Source organism: Cygnus olor, chromosome 2, assembly GCF_009769625.2.
Source record: "Cygnus olor isolate bCygOlo1 chromosome 2, bCygOlo1.pri.v2, whole genome shotgun sequence".
NCBI lineage: Eukaryota > Metazoa > Chordata > Aves > Anseriformes > Anatidae > Cygnus > Cygnus olor.
Window position 1 is genome coordinate 34,131,156 of NC_049170.1, and position 19,241 is coordinate 34,150,396.

At 42.1% G+C, this 19,241-nt stretch overlaps 1 protein-coding gene and 1 long non-coding RNA gene across 12 annotated transcripts in view; both read right to left on the minus strand.

Moving 5' to 3' along the window:
* Window positions 1–817: 817 nt before the first annotated feature.
* On the minus strand, window positions 818–7,982 carry LOC121064735. Of its 2 annotated transcripts, XR_005816663.1 has the most exons (4): window positions 5,212–7,982; window positions 3,055–3,183; window positions 2,808–2,976; window positions 818–2,726 (listed from the first exon to the last, which is right to left on the minus strand). It is a non-coding gene; the product is annotated as an uncharacterized LOC121064735 (long non-coding RNA). The 2 variants fall into 2 exon arrangements; XR_005816662.1 differs by lacking the exon at window positions 5,212–7,982 and having other exon boundaries at window positions 3,055–3,280.
* Window positions 7,983–12,495: 4,513 nt separating this feature from the next.
* Window positions 12,496–19,241, minus strand: part of FAM126A (family with sequence similarity 126 member A) — a 44,882-nt gene continuing 38,136 nt past the window's right edge. For 8 of the 10 annotated variants that reach the window (XM_040546688.1, XM_040546692.1, XM_040546691.1 and 5 more), the window contains exon 11: window positions 12,496–17,026. In XM_040546688.1, coding sequence (XP_040402622.1) covers window positions 16,470–17,026 — 557 coding nt within the window. In that variant the 3' untranslated portion in view covers window positions 12,496–16,469. Of the gene's footprint in view, window positions 17,027–17,879; window positions 18,175–19,241 lie in introns of those variants that run through there. The other 2 variants (XM_040546698.1, XM_040546697.1) reach the window with 2 other exon arrangements.

A 19,241-nucleotide genomic window follows, 5' to 3' on the forward strand; every position in this document is an offset into this window, starting at 1 on the left:
CCTGTCCTTTTGAAGAAGGGGAGTGAGAGAGCACTGTGGTGGTGCTTAGCTGCACATTGGTGTTAAGCCAGCACAACACTCAAATACTTTATAATTCCCATCACAAACTGGATTCTCTACCCGAGTAAAATATTCTAAATCTAGAGCAATCTCAAAACTGTCTTCTCTGGAGTACCTCTAGATTTACAGAGATCAGGAACAGAATTTCACTCTATATTTGTTCTCTTACAATTGATGTTAGAAGGCTTGCAAAGCTTCTGTCTTGGTATCTATTTGGCACACACTTTATCTCAAGTCAAAAGGTGAGCACTAGGGGGAAAAAGCCTAGTTAGCTAGGAACCACATCAGCCAGCTGATAAACAGTAAGAAGTTGGGGGTTGGGGGAGAAGTCATCTTCAAGGATGAAGAGTCTTAATTCAAACACTATTAAATTACAGAACCCCAAAATTAAATTGTTGAAGTTTAATTAAGCTGTGAAAGCAGCCAAGCACCAGGAACTCAATCCAGCCATGCCACATGTGCTCAGTCTGCAAGACTGGAGCATCTGTAGCAGGCAACATGGCAGTAACAAGAGGTTGGAGGGAGGAGGTGCATGGGCAGCTGCCAGAATGTAAACAAGCCCTCATCCAGTTGTGTAACAACTCTATTTGCAAGCTGACATTAAAAAAAAAAAAAAGCTGACAACCACATCAACATCCTGAAAAGCCCCATGAACCTGCGTGCATAAGGGTGTGATGCAAAGCGTGGCTGACCCAGGCTCCACTTGCGAATGAAGCTTAAAACTGTCAAATCTCCAAGAGGAAGAGGAAGGGTTTGGGGCTTTACTCCAGCCATAGAGGGAAGGCGCCACTCTGCCTCCTGTGTGTTTGGCCACGCAAGCCACAGGAGATAAATCTGAGGGAAGCTCATGGGCCTCTAACAGTCCTGGTTTTAAGTTTATGTGAAGCAGTGATAACAACAAAAAGCCATCACAGGCAGATCTATGATCACGAGGACCAGAATTCAGTTACACTCACAAACTTGTTTGGGAGCTGGCAAGATCAGCCAGGAGATACCACAGACAAGTGGCACGAGAAATGTCACCTCCTCTGGGACAGTCATTTAGTAGATGAACTACATCTGGGTTCTGCTGAGGGTCTGCTCTAGCAAACACATTTAGCACTGCTGCAGTCACTTTAAATGCAAGAACTAGAATACACAGCACGCTGCCGTATGTTAAAATCCAGGATGTTCAGTTCAGCAGTGAGAAGTGAGTAATACAAATGACATTAATTGAAATACATTTCAGGAACCCACTTTCCATCAAAAAATGTCCTTTCTCAAAATCAATCCCTTCATCAGGCAAATCCATGATTTCAACATTTTTCAGGGAAATCTCAATGCTTTTCCTTGTTTTTTGTAGGTCACGCTTGTTTCAGAATCAAGCAGGCTTAATTGCAACGTTGTTAATTACAATAATTTTTCTTTCTTTCTACATATTTTATATGGAACATACACAGGGACAATGTGAAAGAAACACGCTAGTGTTTCTGACATAATTTTTTCTTGTGAAAGTCCCAGTTAGGAACAAAGCCTTTCAAAATGCTGCCATTTCTGTGGAAGAGAAGTTCGTGCTCCCAGCCAGCCCTGTACAGACGACAAGTGTTTCTTGGATCGCAAGGTCACAATTAGGTCCAGCAAGCAAAGTACAAAGCATTAAGAAAAACAGTGCTGCTCAGCAGCAAGGCACTTTTTCCTGGCCAGGCCAGTAAGAAGAAACTGCAGTTATTGACTCAATGTCTTGACACTGAAGCTACACAATACCTTTAATTAGGGGAATCAGCTCCGTCTTCCCGAGGAAGGTTTATACCACAGCCAGCTTGTTCTCGCCCACCTTAGGGCAACCGAGGGTCTATTAACTCAGAGGGAAAGCAAAAAGTTTGCTAAACACAGCTAAAAGACTCCACATTATCTGTCAATGTGCAGTCCGTTGTACGACAGGAAGAAATAAATTCCTTTGACCTCAAGCCATAACACCGTGACTCCTGTGTAAGCTTTCAGTGGTGTTAGTACTGCCATGTGGTGCTTTTGGTTTTTCCCTGCTCACTGGGGATATTCCACGTCCCTCCTTCACAGGCATTGCAAATGGTAATCGTGCCTTGCACAAAGCGCTTCAAATACGACTTTTATAAGCAAGACTCTGAGAGCAATTACAGCTGCCTACCCAGGAACATAGATATTGGCACCAAAAAAATCATCCTTATTTCTTTGTTGTCTGTCACTGCAGTTTCCAAGTAAGTCTAGAAGCAGCTACGTGGAGGCTGCCACCGTGAACACAGGAGCAGCTCCCAGGAAGAGCTCGTCTTCATTTCTGCAAGGCAGATACGTGCCTTGCAAAATATCACTTTGATCCCCAAGTAAAATGGAAAAGGCAACATGGTATTTTTGCTTCAGCCTGACAAAAAAAATGCATGCCGTAACTAAACAAAGACAAAAGCAGGTAGTGGGATGTACGAATACTTACATTTTCAGCACAAATACCAACATTTCTGGGCACGCTGCCCCGAACCGTCTGGTGTTTTAGTAGATACCAGCTCATGGATAGATTTCTGTGCTTTCAGAAATGCAAATTGTTCTGAGAAGTGACATTCAGCTCAGCCTTTTGGAGCAGAGCACCCCAGAATGACTCCCAGCGGGCACCTGCTTTTCTGCTTGTGGCTTCCTATGGGGGCCAGGGTGAGATGTACCTGGAGGCCAACAACAGCCAAGTTAGAGTGCTCCTATGCCTTAGAGGATGTAACTCAGTAACTTACCTTTTGAGCAGCTACCTTATGACAGAAAGGAGAGCTCCAGAGATGCCCCAGCAGTGGATCCACACCTCCAGAAGTGCAGGACCAAGCAGAGCAAAGTATTGGATCCACACTCCCCTTGCTGCTGCAGCTGGCACGGAGCTCACATGTTGGAGGCTCTTGTTCCACAAGGTGTCTTAGTGCTGGCCTAGGAAAAACAAATCTGTAAGCCACCATTTTTAAGTGATAACCTGCCTGCAAGAGATGCATGTTTATAAGAACGTACCCACAGCAGGACAGGTAAACTTTTCCGAAGGTAGATGCGATGAGCACACACTCAGGATGAAGGATGACAGCCTGCTCTCCTGGGCATCCACAAGGCCATGCGTACTGAATGCAGAAGTCAAGATGTCTGCTGGTGGAAGACAGAACATCCACCTTCATTTCAGGTGAGTGGAAATATTGATAAAGAATACCAGAGCCTCCTCTTAAATAGTGTAAATAGTGACAGAAGAAAGCAAATCTATTTCTGAACAGTGCTGCACTGATTCAGCTAAGGTAAGAGGGGAAAACCACATTTCGTTATGTTGCAGCATGTTCAGTGAGGTTGAAATCAGCTTAATTCTGTGCTGTCCTTCTGGAGCAAACATTTCTGACTGCGGCTATCATGAGGAGAATGTGATTTCTGTAGATGGGCAAACCATGAATTATCCTTTCTTTTTCCATCCATGCTTTTGAGTCCTTTGGGTAAGCTGGTGAAAACAGCTGGCTAACTCCCTGTTCTCCAGCTACAGGTGGATAAATGTGTAAATGGTGTGCTTTCTCCTCCAGTACAAGGCAGCTGGACATTTTCTCACCTTCCGGCAACAAAATGCTGTAAAGTCTCTACTATCCTTTCCAACAAAATGCCTCAGTTTACTCGCCAGCTTTTATTCTAGTTAGTAGGGAACAAAGCTGATTAAACACGCTGACTACAGCATACACGGTCTAATAAACTGGACTATTAACTGCCTTCCTGTCACCACAAAATGTCACATTTTTGTGTGCTGCCCAATACTGAATCACCTGAAGCAGACCAGAAGACGTAAAGGGACCCCTGCTGGGAAGTGCCTCCCTTTTGCAGCCAGCCAGTTAGCAGCATTAGGCCTACCTCTCTGCCATGCTGTACCACCTTTCGTGCCAGGTATATAAATTGTTAGGCCCTGGAGCTAGCAAGGATGGAGCTGCCTGTCGGATTGCGGTAGGATACTTGGCCTCATTTTAATCCCAGTCTTGCAACAAAGATTATATTTATGTAAAGCTGAAAGCAGCAAGGGATCAGTGATGCAGCTAGCACCGGGACACGCAGCTCCCAGACCCAGCAGTGCTGTGGTTGGTAGCGTGACACAGCCCTGTAACACAAAAGCATGTGACATACAGCCATGCATCCGCACGCGATAATTAACCACTGATGGGCACCAGGAAGAGGACAGGCTGTGTTACATTCAATTAGGTGACCTTCCTTTCGGCTGACAGGCAGCTGAGCACTATACACGAAATACAATTTCTGCAGATTTCCTTCTCCACGAGCATTATAATTGCTGTCATTAACACTGGTCAGCTATGACAGCAAAACTGTCATCTCATTTGTGCAATGTAGTAGCTTATAAAAAGGCATAGTTTATCAGTTTTATTAAGTAGCTAACCAGCATTGCCCTTCTAGCATTCATTTCATGTACTTCCATGTAGGTTTTTTTCAGGTAAGTCAACCTATATAACTCTACTGAAAAAGAAAATTTCCCCAAGAACTGTAAATTGGGGTGAGTTCAGCTGATGGAATTCACACATCCCTATTGAGAGGAAGATCAGTAGGTGAAAAGTGACAGGAGTGCTCTATGTTTGCTGTTGGAGAGTCAGTGTTTTCTGTCCTGCCTGTTCTGAGGGCATTACCTGCATGTGAGTCCCTAGGAAGACTGACTGAGCACCCTGCCCCTCTGTTTTGCTTTCTTCTGTTTTCCTTATGAAAGCCTGCTTTCATAGATGCTCAGTGGTTTATCTGATACTTTGATTTGTATGTCAGAATAGTGTAGAGGTTAAAAGAGAGGAGCAGCAAGGCTAGGGGAGTTTATGCTAGCTCATAACTTGCTGACTGTGTGAGTAGGTATTGAGAAATTTGAGCAAATATGGTCAAATTGGGTTGTTACAAGGCATCTTCCCTCCAGCTGCTAGAGAGACCCAGGCAGTGGCTTCAGCTGAGCCCAAGCCTGCCTCACTGCACATTGTGTGCCTGGGCAAGGCAGGCTGAAGAAAGAAAAAACAGATTTTAGTGCAAGCACTTCTGCACAGCACAGCACAACAGACAGTGCGATGGCTTCTGTTACATCTGGTTGAAACCTCAGGGAAATTGAATCTGTTGTGATAATTAAAAGCCTAAAGGAGATTAGCCACTGACCTCGTGATTCACCGAGCGAGCTGCTTTTCTTCTCAGCCTGAGGAGTCCCCCATAAGCAGATCGCACACCATGGCACCTGGATTAACCCTTGGATGTGGCTCTGTTCCCTGTGGCAGGGAATGGTGCCCAGCTGAGGCCATGCACTGCCCGGGACTGCCTGACCTTTCACTGTTAATCCAGAGAAGCAGTTGTGACACTAGCTGTGGGAACATAACCATACCGCAGGGTTTACTTTAGCCTTTGAAAGTGCATTGCTATGTCCCTGTACTGAGTGACCATGTGGTGGCAATGTCAATCTTCTTCAAAACATTTTCTTATGTTTGATGGTCTCAGCCCCTGCTCCTGCCCTGCTCTTCTCTTTTTTCCCTTTCTCTTTTTATAATTAAGGAAACTTTACATGTACTGTAATTTCCTTTGCAAACGTTGAACCAGTTTGTCTTATAGTAATTCAGTCCATCCCCAGGACTTTCTGATCCTGCTAACCTGTATGCTTCTTTCTGCTTCCCCTCCATTCAGTCCCTTACAGGTGCACAACTAAACTTTTAAAGGGAATTAATTATATGTCCAATGCCAGCTTTCCATACAAGACTTCTCCCCTTTCTAAGGAGCAAATGCTGGATACTCTGTCCTTTGACTAAATTTTATTTGAATATTTTTGTTTCTTTCTTTCTTTGTTTTTACCTTATCTCACGCCAATAAGCTTCACTGTCCAGCCACCTTCATTTCTCAAAATTTGCCCTTTGCAAATAAAAACTCCTCCAAATCAGGTCTATTTTTTCTTCTTTATCTAAAACCAAAACAGGTTCTTATCTGTAACTATCTCGTACTTCTCTGTACAGTGGTACCATGAAACATTGCCGAGAAGTACCACAACCCCAGCTGAACAAAGTGGTTTACATACCAGTAGTTTGGTCTCACCAGCATCATTCCCAATTAAGGCTAATTAACTTTTCCCAGTTTCAGGAATCTAATCCCTACACTATTCAACAAAAATGCTCGAAGTCTGAAAAAGTATACCCTATTCTTTATTGTGTTTAATAAGTCTGTTGGTTATAGCTTCCAGAAGTGATAAGGAACTACATTACTGATATAATTTGTCTTCTAATCAAGGAATTTCAGTCCCTCCTAAGGACAGTTTCTGGTAATATTCCTCCACCAAGATTATAAACGTGTCCCCACAGACAGACCTGTGACACTACCCCAACCAAGAGAGTTTTGCCCAAAGGCCGTACAGCCATTTCCTATTTTTTCTTAATCTGCCACCATTCCATCACCTGTGCCTTTTTTCAGTACTGTGGTCTCTCCATGCCCATGCTCCATGCACAACAGCTATTGCAGTGAGTTATTTCTATAGCAACAAGCTCCACAAACTGCTGCATGAGTGCTCTCAGTCTTGCTATGCAGACTTCTTGCATGACTGAAAAAAAATATATAATAAAAAAAAAATTTCTAAGTCACATTATGCTGGCCAAACCAAACCAGTGAGACAGTGGGCATTTTTTTAAATTGGGATCTTTTGTAAAGTCAGATCTGTGTCTCATTCGTGCTCTGGGTGGATGGGTCTCTTACACCACTACCACACTAGACAGCTCTGCTTTTCCATCCCAGCAGCCCTGCTGTTCCTGTGTACCTTGTGAACCACAAGCTCCTCATTCACCTCTTTGCTTGATATCTGCAAATCTTGACATGTCTTCACAGCTTCCAGCCCGCCGTCTTTATTGGCTCCACTTCTTGTCTGACCAGGCTGTGGTCTTTGCAGGGCCTCTTCCAAAAACTCCCTCAGACATCCAGCTGATGGCTAGTATATTCACCAAGATCCCTTAATTCTGTTATTCCTTACAGCTTAAGGGGCTTTGCAGCAGCCAGTCTAGTGGCCACCTCCTTTAAGAAAGCAGAAAATCCTTCACACCCACTCATTTTCTCTCCTCTTCTTCTTTAACCCTCTGACAGAAGCAGACCAGAGGCTCCTGACATGTTGTCTTCAGGTACCAGTCCTGTTCTTCTTAACAGGAAAGTATGACAAGAAAGCCATCAATGCTTAGACACACAGAGCTGAGGCAGCCCCCAGTGCTGCCCACAAAGGCCCTTCGTTTCCCAGGTTAGGTTGTTTCAGAAGTAACTCCCTGTTTCTGGGGTATGTGCCTGCACTCAGGGTCCTCTCCTGGAAAGAGGCAGCGAGGCCCAGGCTGCAGGCAGCGGGGGGAAGGGCAAACACGCCACGAGCCCTGGTTCTTGGGATGTTACCTGCCCCTGGAGCTGGGTGGGAGTCACGGGAGAAGAGTTGTCCTCCAAAAGCTCTCCCTGGCAAGCTCTCACCTTTATGTCTCTCATTTTGCCCAGCTTCTTCACTCACTCAGAACTGCCTGCAGAGACAGATAGGGAGGAAGAGCAGCAGGCATTGTGAGCTGCTCTGAAGGCTTCTGTTTCACTCTCCCATTCACCTGTTTTCCCACAGTTGAGCAATGAGCGTGCTTTATACAAGGTGTTCCTGCTTTCAGCCATGGAACAAAACCGTCCCTCAGCACTTGTGCTGTACCGCGCTGGCTCTTATTAGAGTAGGAAGGAATAATTACAGGGATTATGAATGTGGTGCTGAATGTCAAGGCATATTAAAGCTGTTAAATATCTCAAAATAGAATAAAGATTCTTCCACCTAAGGCGCTGCTTTTCTGCCTGAAATTAAATTATGGCATCAACTGCCTTGGATCTACCTAGTAACTAATTTTGTTGGCATATTTGAGAAGTTACTCATCTCACCATTACCAGAATGCGTCAAAACTCTTTGTGCTCGTAGGCATCACAGAGCTTTTTATCCAATACTGCTCCTAAGGCACAAAAACACTCTGCCACTCACCGAGAACATAGTGCATGTATCATGCTGCTGTATGTATCACGCATGTCAGGCTTTGGGGATAAGATGGCTGATACAGTGTGGGATCAGGGACAACTCCATTGCCCAGTAACTTATTCTTCAAGTTATTTGTCTCTATGCACATTTGATTTTGGGGAATGATTCCAAAGCAGTGGACTGATCCATTTAGAGTCCGGACCACAGTGTCTCAGGAGACTGGCAGCTGAAACGCTGCTTGGGCTCAATGCTTCTCCCACTCCTGCAGCCACACAGGGAACTTGCCACCACACAAGTGCTTTGGTACCCAGCTGCTGGCATCATAACACGTCTGAAATCCATTCGGAGGCCTGAAGAAGTGGTGAAAATCTCCCATTCGCTGAGCTGGGGAAGATGTGAATGCCTGAAACATGTTCAGGTTCATGCCAGTGTCAGGGACAATGCTTTTGCAGTGAGGCTTCCTACACTAGTAGCAGGAAAAAGCAATATTTCATGGGTAATTGAAGAAATTTAAAGTTATGAATGTGATGCGGTCTGCAAGGCAGTTGAGACACTCCTTCCCAGCCTGAATAGCTAAGAAACAAGGCTCAGATTTGTCAGAGGATTCAGCAAGAACTGAATAGCTATCATTCAGTGATAGAGATGATTTAACAACCTGGCTGCTGTTCTACCATTAAATCCCAAAGCAGCTAAAACTACTATTGTGTATTTTTAAGTGGGATTCTGAAAAAAAAAAAAAAAAAAAAAAAAAAAAAAAAAAACAGCAGAAGAAAGAATGACGTAAAGAGACCCATGGTCCAGTTCTTTCCTCCTTCCCTGCTCTAGACATTTAGAAATGCAGCTGTTTCACAATTACTCAGATAATGCAAACAGATTCAGTAGAATTGTAGCTCCCAGTACCTGTCCTCATTATTCCAAGCAGATCTTTACCTCCCAGCTAGCAGAACTACTAAATCAGGTCTATTCTTCCTAAACTTCTGCCTGCTAGTAAGGACTTTAGTAAAAATAGGACAGCTGCTGACATTATTCAGAACTATGCTAAAACATTTGATCTAAAATCTTATTTGAGTGTATTTTGGCTCTGTACAGCAAGAAGGGAGATGCACAGACTGTTCAATAGGAAGCAGTAACAAGGCAGTATTGTATCCAGTTGCACAGGATAAAAAGCGACAGAGAGATGGGATGTGCACTCTCCAGGTGTTGGAGAGGATATCCCTCTCTTAATGTGCTGGATCAGTTCGATGGTGCCTCTGATGGGAAGCTGGAGGAAACCATACATATGTGTGTATATATGTACACGTGCATGCATAACATGTTTGTGTATGCATGTTTTTATATGCATGTTTTTAAACAATCACAGTTCTGTTCCTACTTCAATAGGAATAAACAATTATATTCACATTGCAAGCCTGAGTGAAGTACCTTTTCAGAAAAAACACTGAATCTTTGTTCTTTGTTTTGGTTCACTAGTAGTATTGCGGAAAGATCAGCAAATCCCAGTCATGCTGAGGTCTTCTTGTGCCAAAACCAGACCCTCCTTCATTTATCTTGTGCATTGCAGAGGTAAACACTGGCATTCCTTCTCACTTCCTCAGAAGTCTACTCTCTCACACTAGAAAAATCCAGCACCATAACCCAGACCAAGAAACCGTAGATAGAGGACTGCCAGTATTAGTCAGCATTAACGACGATAACAACTAGGTAGCTTGTCAGAAGGGCTGCATGACTCAGTCTAACTTCCACATGTCTTTCCACGCCATTAAATTTCAGTATTGTCCCATGAAATTTAGAGTAACAGGCAATTAAACATGCCCTCATTTTCGAAATCAAGTTAATGAAGCAAGCGCCCTGCAATGTAAAGGCTTGTTTCACAAAGATTTCTAGAGTCATACTGCATTAGCAGGCGTATTTATTACCTGGCAGCTGCTGGCTGTGAGAAAACATGAGTATTTAAGTCCCCTTTCATACAGAGCTAGGTTAACATAAAACATGAAAAATAGTTATCACAAACTAAAGTCAAGCAACTAGTTGTAAAGTCTGTAGAAACAAGTGTCATTTCTGTAACTAAATTCTTGTGTTACCTTCAAAGATCTCTCTCACTCCGAACTGTCCCACAAATAGGCTTTAAAGTATCCTCATCGTCCCCTAAGGGCTGTATTTTGGGGTGCCATTACATTCTTTTGTACTCCCTACCACATTTTGTGAAGAGACGATTCAAATTTAATTTTTTTTCTTTTTTTTTTTCACTGATCCATCGATATTCCTACTTGAAACCACATAACGGCCTATTTTAAACATTCCCTTTTACCCACTGCCACTGAAATAGCAAATCTTACACAGCCACTGCATCAACTCTAACTTTTACCCCTCAGAAACTAAAATCTTTAGTTTGATCAGGTAAACTGTTAGGAATCTGAGATTTCATTTTCTACCCGATTACATGAGCAGAAATTGAGTTTTGCTCGTTTGAATTAAGGAGTTCAAGATTTGAGATTTTTTTAAAATGACAAAAACTTTCAGTGTTACCAGAACTTAAGCTCTCCCACCGCTGCCATCTCTAAAAGCTCTTCTGTTCATGCAGGTTTCTCTGCAGTGCTGCACCAGAGACTACGTTTGTAAGAGGAAGGGAAAGGAGCCTTGAACAAAACGGGATCACAACCCCACACCTCCAGGAGAACAGACCTTGTCTTGTCTGGGAAATCTGCTTGGGAGATGCCCATGGGAGACCACCCTGCAGAGAAAAGGGATGCAGGAGAGCTAGATGATGCTCAAAGGCCACCTCCTCCAGGCTCAGAAATGGCCCACCCCAGCACACAGGAAATCAGGCAAAGCCAGCAGGAGGCCTGCATGCACCAACCAGTAGATTATGATTCATTTTAGACAAAAATGAGTGTACAAGCACCAGAAGCAGCAGACCAAACAGTTCTACAGAGACACTACCCAAGCATGCACAGATAAGGTTAGGAAAGCCGAATCCCAAATGAAGCTGAATCCTTCTCCTAAAGCCTAGTCTGAATCTCTCCTCTTTTAGTTTAAGGCCATTCCCCTCTTGTACTGTCATTATCTACCCAAGTAAAGAGTCCTTCTCCATCCTTTTTATTAGTCCCCTTTACGTACTGGAAGGCCACAATGAGGTCTCCCCGGAGCCTTCTCCTCTCCAAGCTAAACAAGCCCAGTTCCTTCAACCTGTCTTCACAGGAGAGGTGCTCCAGCCCTCTGTGGCCCTCCTCCGGACTCGCTCTAACAGGTCCAGAGGGGCACAATCCCCTCCCTCGCCCTACTGGCCGCTCCCCTGTTGATGCAGCCCAGGACACAGTTGGCCTTCTGGGCTGCAAGCATGCATTGCCGGCTCATGTCGAGCCTTTCGTCCACCAGAACCCCCAAGTCCTTCTCTGCAGGGCTGCTCTCAGTGAGTTCTTCTCCCAGTCTGTGCTCCTGTCTGGGATTGCAAGGTGCCCAGGTAAGTAGTACATTAGTGACAGGAGTTATCTACCTCTGCCACCAACCAGTCTACAACTCACCTGCTTACGTTCACCTGAGATTCAGTGCTTTCCAGCCAAGTGGGTTAGGCACGGCGTCTTGTCTGACAAGAAGCCTTGCTGTGTGTAAAATAGGTATTCCGTACATATAAAGTAACGCAGTCAATCTTGCTGTGACTTCTAGGTGTGTATAATAAAAAAGCTGAACAAATACAGTGCTCTCTGTGGTGGTTTTACCCAGCTGGGCAGCTGAACTCCACCACAAGTGCTCTCTCACTCCTCCTCCTCAAAAGGAAAAAGGGGAGAAAATACGACGAAAAGGGCTCAAGGGTTGAGATAAGGACAGGGAGAGCACTCGCAGATTATCATCATGGGCAAAACAGACTCAGCATAGGGAGATTAATGTAATTTATTACCTATTACTAATAAGCCAGAGCAGTAAGAAACTAAAACCACCTTCCTTCTCATCCACCTTTTTCTACTTTCTCCTCCCGGGTGGTGCAGGGCAACAGGGAATGGGGGCTGCGGTCAGTCCCTAACACTTCATCTCCGCCACTCCTTCACTGTCTGCCCCTGCTCCCCGTGGGGTCCCTCCCACGGGATGCCGGCCTTCCCGAACTTAGCCTGCGGGGGCTGCCCACAGGCAGTGGCTCTTCAAGAACTGCTCCCACATGGCTCCGTACCACGGGGTCCATCCCCCAGGAGCAAACTGCTCCAGCACGGGTCCCCCATGGGTGGGCGGCAGCTCCGCCCAGACCCCCCACTCCTGCGTGGGCTGGAGCTGGCTCTGATCTGACATGGGGCAGCTGCTGGGCTCTGCTCACAGAGGCCACCCCCGCAGCCCCCTGCTACCAAGCCCTTGCCACGTAAACACAATACATTGTCTAATGTGTATTTCAACAAAGCCTGTAAAAATAAATAAATAAATAAATCTGCTGTATTAAGTATTTACAAAAGCATGCAACTTCCAAAAAAAACATACCAGTTTATTTTACTGGCCAAAGTATTAAACACTAAACAAGACAAGCTTCTTGTTTACACAATGGGAATGTAAATTTTCATGTACAATTACAAAAACACTTCACTGTAACGTGAAATACTGAAGTACTAAAGCAAAAGTGTCACACAACAAACTGAAGGGTATAAAGAAAGCGTGGCACATTCATTTAAACTCAGGCTCAGCTGAAGACAAACATCTATCACCTGACACAGCTACTATGCTGCCTTTAGTGAATATTAAATGTACACATCTAGTCTGCTGTCTTAAAATTATACAAATATCAATATATTACATATCTATATATAGTATTGTAAGCCTCAAACTGTGACAAAAGTTAGACAATTAAGTTAGAAATCTCTAAAATTCTCAGAGAAATCAGAAGAGACCTACTTAGAGAGAAGTGTGGCTAAAAGGTATGTATTTCTGTACCTGATGAATCTGTCAGGTATTTAAGAGAATTCAACATCCCCTTTCAGAAGTCATTGTAGCTCTAGATCAAATGGTTAGAGGTCATAATCCTTTTGCACAAATGCTATAGATTCTCACAACAAAAACAATTCTATTCTGCTGTCAAGAGTTTCAAAAATGTTGCTTTTCAAAGCCATCGTCGCAAACAGTTCCCTTTGATTAAAACAGTAAGGTCAGTTATAAATGTCAGCATTAAACAACTTCTCTCATTATAATTTGAGATGATTCACTCCTACATAACATTTTTTTTTCCAGCAGAATGTTGCAACTGTGTGTGACGTTTGGAGTGTATTCATCAGAACTACCTACTACCGGGTAGACTACAATATGTAATGTCTTCATATATTTTCCCTGTGCTGTTAGAAGACCTCTGCTTCTTTAATATACGCTTTTCTTCCGTCAGTATAAAACAAGTAGATGATGTTCCAAATCCAAGGCCTTCCAAATTTTAGAAACACTGGGAAAGAATTAATAACTATGATTCCTGCCCCAACCCCCTCCAGTTCTGCACTGCAAACAGCACAACGTGTCTTATGGAAGTCAAGATGCACGTTTGGACAACAAATAATTCTGCCCTTCCTCCCCCATTCCCATTTTTTCATACTTTTAAATAAAAGAAAGAAGCACAGCTGAAAGTTTTATTACTTACATCAGTAAAGAAATTCTGTAGACTAGATCAGTATCAAAGTGTGATGTCAGTTCATAAAAACATGCTCATTCTCCAAGTCGCTCTGGAGACTAACACAGACACATTTACACAACGTCACACATGTATGGAAGCAGCAGTGTCTGGTACCAAGAAACTTTCTTTTTTACCATTTTCTACAGGAAGAATAAATCCTTACACAATTTCAGTTGTACCAATGACAGTTTCTATTTTGGATTCAAGCCAGAGCGCAGTTAGAATAATTAGCTGTATAAAACAAAAGGATAAACTAACTTTAACACTGTTTGACTTGTAGCCAACAGCATTGCAAACATGTTATGTATCTACACTTTATGGCATTTTAGTTGCCTCAAAATTCCAATGATTTACAGCTGAAGAAGCCAGATCTTCCAGGTGTAATAAACACCTTTGACATCAACACCCAGCTTGAAGTAATATCTACTGTGGAGATAACTGAAAGGATCATGAACTAAATGAAACGAAACAAACCCAACAGAAGTACTTATAAGTTCTAGTTTCTTAGCACTAACTCATAAATAATACTGTCACAACAAACATTTGTCAATTGCAATTTTATTCGTCTATCCCAGTTTTTGTTTCTATGTTAGTTACTGTAAGGTGTTTCCACAGTATTGTTAAATATGACTCTTCAAGAACAGATCAGGAGGCAGCCCTAAGTTCTGCAGGTTATTTCTTCATCACATCTAATATAAATTTCAAGGAAAGGAAAAGCTTTACATTCGGTATATGTACTTCTAGGCAATGTCTGCAATCAGCTGCCTGAAACTTTTCCATTGCTTGTCATTATGCATGCTCCAGCAACCACATATATTAGTCAATCTGAAACAAATATATTGTCATCTAATGTGTATTTCAGGGGAAAAAAATAAAAAAAAGTAAAAAGGCAAAATTTTCTGCTGTATTAAGTATTTACAAAAGTATGTAACTTCCAAAAAAATACACCAGTTTATTTTACTGGCCAAAGTATTAAACACTAAACAAGACAAGCTTCTTGTTTATACAATGGGAATGTAAATTTTCATGTACAATTACAAAAACATTCACTGTAAGGTGAAATACTGCAGTACTAAAACAAAACAATGTCACACAACAAACTGAAGAATACAAGAAAGTGTGTCACATTCATTTAAACTCAGACTCTCAGTTGAAGACAAACATCTATAGACCAACGTAGCTATTCTGCTGCTTTAGTGAATATTAAGAAATGTACACATCTAGTCCGCTGTCTAAGTAGTAGAATTCTACAACTTAACCCTGTCAACTATATCTTCTTATTTCTTTTCATTAATCAACCAGTCATAAACCTGAATAACATTAGCTGCTTAAAAGTTACTTGTGCTTCAGTATAAGTCAAAATAGGTATGCCTAAACTTATCTCCAGGCAGACAGAAAAGTCTCCTAGAATTTTAGTGTTTGGTCTGTCACAAGGTCTTTCTACGTTTTCAACAAAAAGGGATGACTAGCTGCAGACACCTGGACAGTTGGGAATGACTATGCATTAGATCCTCACCTTGATTCTACACACACAATAATATGCTGTCTCTCGGATAATCACTGCCACTGAAGTGCTTTTGTCTGCTATTGCTTCTCCAAATTTCTGCATAAGTAGTTTTAATGTTCATTTTTAATTGAAGTCTTAAGCTTATAAAAGTTGGTATCAAACAAGGTCACCAAACTGACTGAAGGTTAAAGGTTAAGTAACCTTGAACATGTTGCTCTTCTAGAATTTCTAACTAGAAAAATAATAGATACAAAAAATTAGGAATTACACTGCTAGTTATATTTACATTATAATTTCCCTTTGTGCTTGCAAGTTACTGAAAGTACACATCCTTTGGTAGTATTCTCTAAGTCTCAAGTAACAAGTTCATGTGAAACGCATTTACGCTCCTGATTTGCTTGATTCAGTGCAAAGGGTTCATTTTCTACAATGCCCTTACATAAGCACATCTCTTCCTCGTAAGTAATAACTATTGATGATGGCAACTTTTCAATGAGTAGTTTTGTGCTTGCTATTTAAAAGTACGAAAGGGATACAGAGTCAGTCACACTTGTTGTCTGAAAAGTGACTATTACAGCAGTTGATAAGAACTGCCATACACAAGTACTGCTACCATATGACTTTTGACCCAGTTTCAAAGATACATATAGAATCCAAAATGCATCTATACCTTAGACACATATAGGCATACAGAAGTATGAACACCGCAGTATATACTGACTAACATTACGAAAACCATCCATAACATCACACACTGACCAATGCCTTCCAGTTTTAACCTTGCATGTAAGTACAGCTTTCTCATGACTCATATATTCTAACAGTGCCATTTCAAAATTCTACGCTCATGCCATAAGGCTCCTCTTAAATAAAAAAAAAATACTTGCAGTTTTGCCTATGCCAAGAAGTATTGAAAAGTAGAATCTGGGAAAGAGGATCTATTTGTTCCCATGGTCTGCATTTGTAAAAAGCCAGATATCTTGGCCAGTGGCTGAACAACCAATGTTTGTAAATCTGGTAAAGCTGTAAACTTCACACAAAGCCATAAGCAATCAGGAGTATAAATACAGTGAGTCAAAAGAGGAACATAACAAGCTATTAGAAGTTGATGCAAAATAATTGAAACTGTAGTCTATTCACTATTACTGTCAAATGTGAGCTGAATAAGAATGTATGGGCTTGAGGTTTAAGAAAGTAATGTAGAGTACATTAAGGAGCTTACTGTACGGTACCAATATTGGCATACAACCCCATATTTCTTTTTTCATACTTGCTAATTCATGATATCAATCTGTTGACAAAGTTATACTAATACTAGGAGGTCGCTGCTGGTTAGGTTGCTTGCTTAAAAGAGGAAGGTCTGTTCTTTCTGTTCCATAGATCAGTTTTTCCTCCTGAAGACTGCAAGCTGAGAACCTGTTTGCCTCTGTACCAGATACACCACCACGATTATTTGGAACTGTGACACCACTGACCTGTTCAAATGATTTACTAAACACAGTAGTGGTAGTTCTGGCCAAACTATGGCTACCAGGTTTAGGCAGGGACTGGCTGGTTGTCAGTGTCAGTCTCTTCAAGGAAACAAGTTCTAGATTCTCGCTCATGGCTCTCTGAGTTTGTTTTCGTGACAAGTGATCTCTGCAGGTTTCTCCTTCTTTTTCTTTTCCTCCAGCTTTGCTTCCTCCAGATCTTCGTTGGCTCTTCCCTAAAAGGTTCTTACTGCTTGTGTTGCTGCTGTTAGGTAAGGCGGACTGACTCGTGCTAGATGCAGCCCTAGAGTAAAACCCTTCATCAGTTTCAGATACTTCTATCAGTTCTTCTTCAATTCCTAGATCAGTATTACCTGTGTGGTAGGGAGAAAAAAAATTAACGTTTGGCTTTCTCACTTTTATTGACTGTTATTACTAGGCTTTGATATTTACAAGCATGAAGCCATAAAGCAAAAGAACAGAGAATAGAAGACAAAACACTTACCTATTACATTTTGGAATTAAGATTCATTAGGATATAAAGCTACAGCAAATAATACTGCATTAACTAGATCAAAAAGCATGCCCACAACCTCAGTTTGTAGTGATTTTGAAAAAAATGCATTATTGTTAATTCATGCAGGAGATTAGAAACATATTAGAAGATACCACACAAAACTTAAAAAAAAAAGTATAAATCTCATTTTGAACAAGTGCTCCAATACATGATTTTGCAAAGCTGATTAATTATGAAGATCTGTGATCAATGTCCCAGGAAACCCAATATGGCACCTGCTCATTTAGCAACCCAAGAATGCCTTAGGACTGAAAGGTCACCTTCTGCATCATAAGTCTGGTGGTATTAAGTTGGAAACTCAAGCACAATGGAACATGAAATCTCCTATATACCATGAGAAGTCCAATTTGGAATACCTTAGGTACACAGTGAGATAATTTTCACATCCATTTTGATTGATTCTTCATACCATTGATCACTGGATCTGTAAATCCAGTAAATATGCTCAATACAATCAAAGAAGTGTTGAGTCTCACAGCATACAGCCTCCAGATTAAATGTGTCTACTTGTAAGTACGTCATCATTGTCTGTGGCACAGACAAAGCTGTGTGCAATACATGCATTTGTGTTATTACGCATGCAAATATATTAACTGCATACTTTAATTCTCCAAACATGCAGCAGTGATCCTTTCAATCAACAGCGGTACCTTAGAGTGCAGCTACAAGTGGTCTGCTAAAACTGCACTCTGCCAGTTGAGTTTATTCCATCATCCATCATTTTTCTTACAGATTTTTGCCTCCTGATTTCTGGCATGCCTTTGCTGTCAGTTCTAGGATCTGTAGCTGTTTCCTGTACTCCCTGTATATGCTGAACATCATTCTCTGCTAGTGCTCTGCTCTTTTCCCCATTCCCGGTTCTCTCTCCAGACACATTTGTGACACTAATCTCAGGTATGATAAAGTTGCCCAATTCAGTAGCATCATTACCATTCTCTGGTTGTTCTAGAATTAAAGATGGATAAGAAAAAAAAAAACACACAAAAGATGTCTGAAATAAAACATGAAACAAAAAAACAACAGAAACAGATGACTAAGCATTATGAATTAAAGCAGATGTTCACATGTCAAAGTCTTGTTAATCAGCAATATTAGTGAGTATGGAATTTTATTTCTAAATTCTGGGCTTCAATCTTCTGATTATTGGCCTGCACCCACATACAGGAAAACCCCACACTCAGTATTTCAAAACTGAAATTTTATTTTAACTGGAGGGGATCCTCGCCCGGCCCCTACACCAAGGACTCCTGCGCAGGCACTGTACTTCCAGGCACAGCGTGCTGCAGAGCTGGGCTCCTTACTGGTGTGCTGTCTGCACTCATCACAGAAAAGAAATAAGTCTCAGGGGCAGAAGGTTTTTCTGGCAGGGATGGACATCCCTGTCCCCACGTGGAAGAGCTAACACTGAATTTACCAGCAAAAGCTAATTGTTATGATTCTTTCTAATTAACTAGTCAACTATTAACAAAAGTATCATTAACAAAAGTATCCATCTAACAAGTTGTACCATGCAGTGGAAATGGTATTAATAATTGCTGCTATTAGCCACTACTTTCCTGACACTAGGCATGAAACACAAGTTAAAAGCTGTGTTACTCCCCTTAAGAGTGCTTTTTGCAAACGTCTTCTATCATCAGTAACAAGGTAAGAATTGCAATTGAGCACCACGAACTGCAGCAGTACTCATACCACCAAATATAGCATTTTTTCTAAAAACACAGGAGGAGAAAGTTAGTGAGGAGAGAAGACCAACATTCTCGTTGGCCTTATTGGACTCATTGCACAGGGGTGAGGCAGCTGTGCCTCTCCTATAGCAATCTTCAAACCCCTTCCTCCCCCCATCAGTGCCACTACAGGCACCTTATTTCACAGCACCGCCTCTTCCCAGGATCCATGGGTCTCCACATGCACAAGCCCAGAGACTTCACCGGCAGCTAGGAAACCAGGCAGAGGAGAGGGCAGAACAGAGCTCGCTGTCAGCCCCTTCTCCACCAAGGGCAGAAAAGCACTGA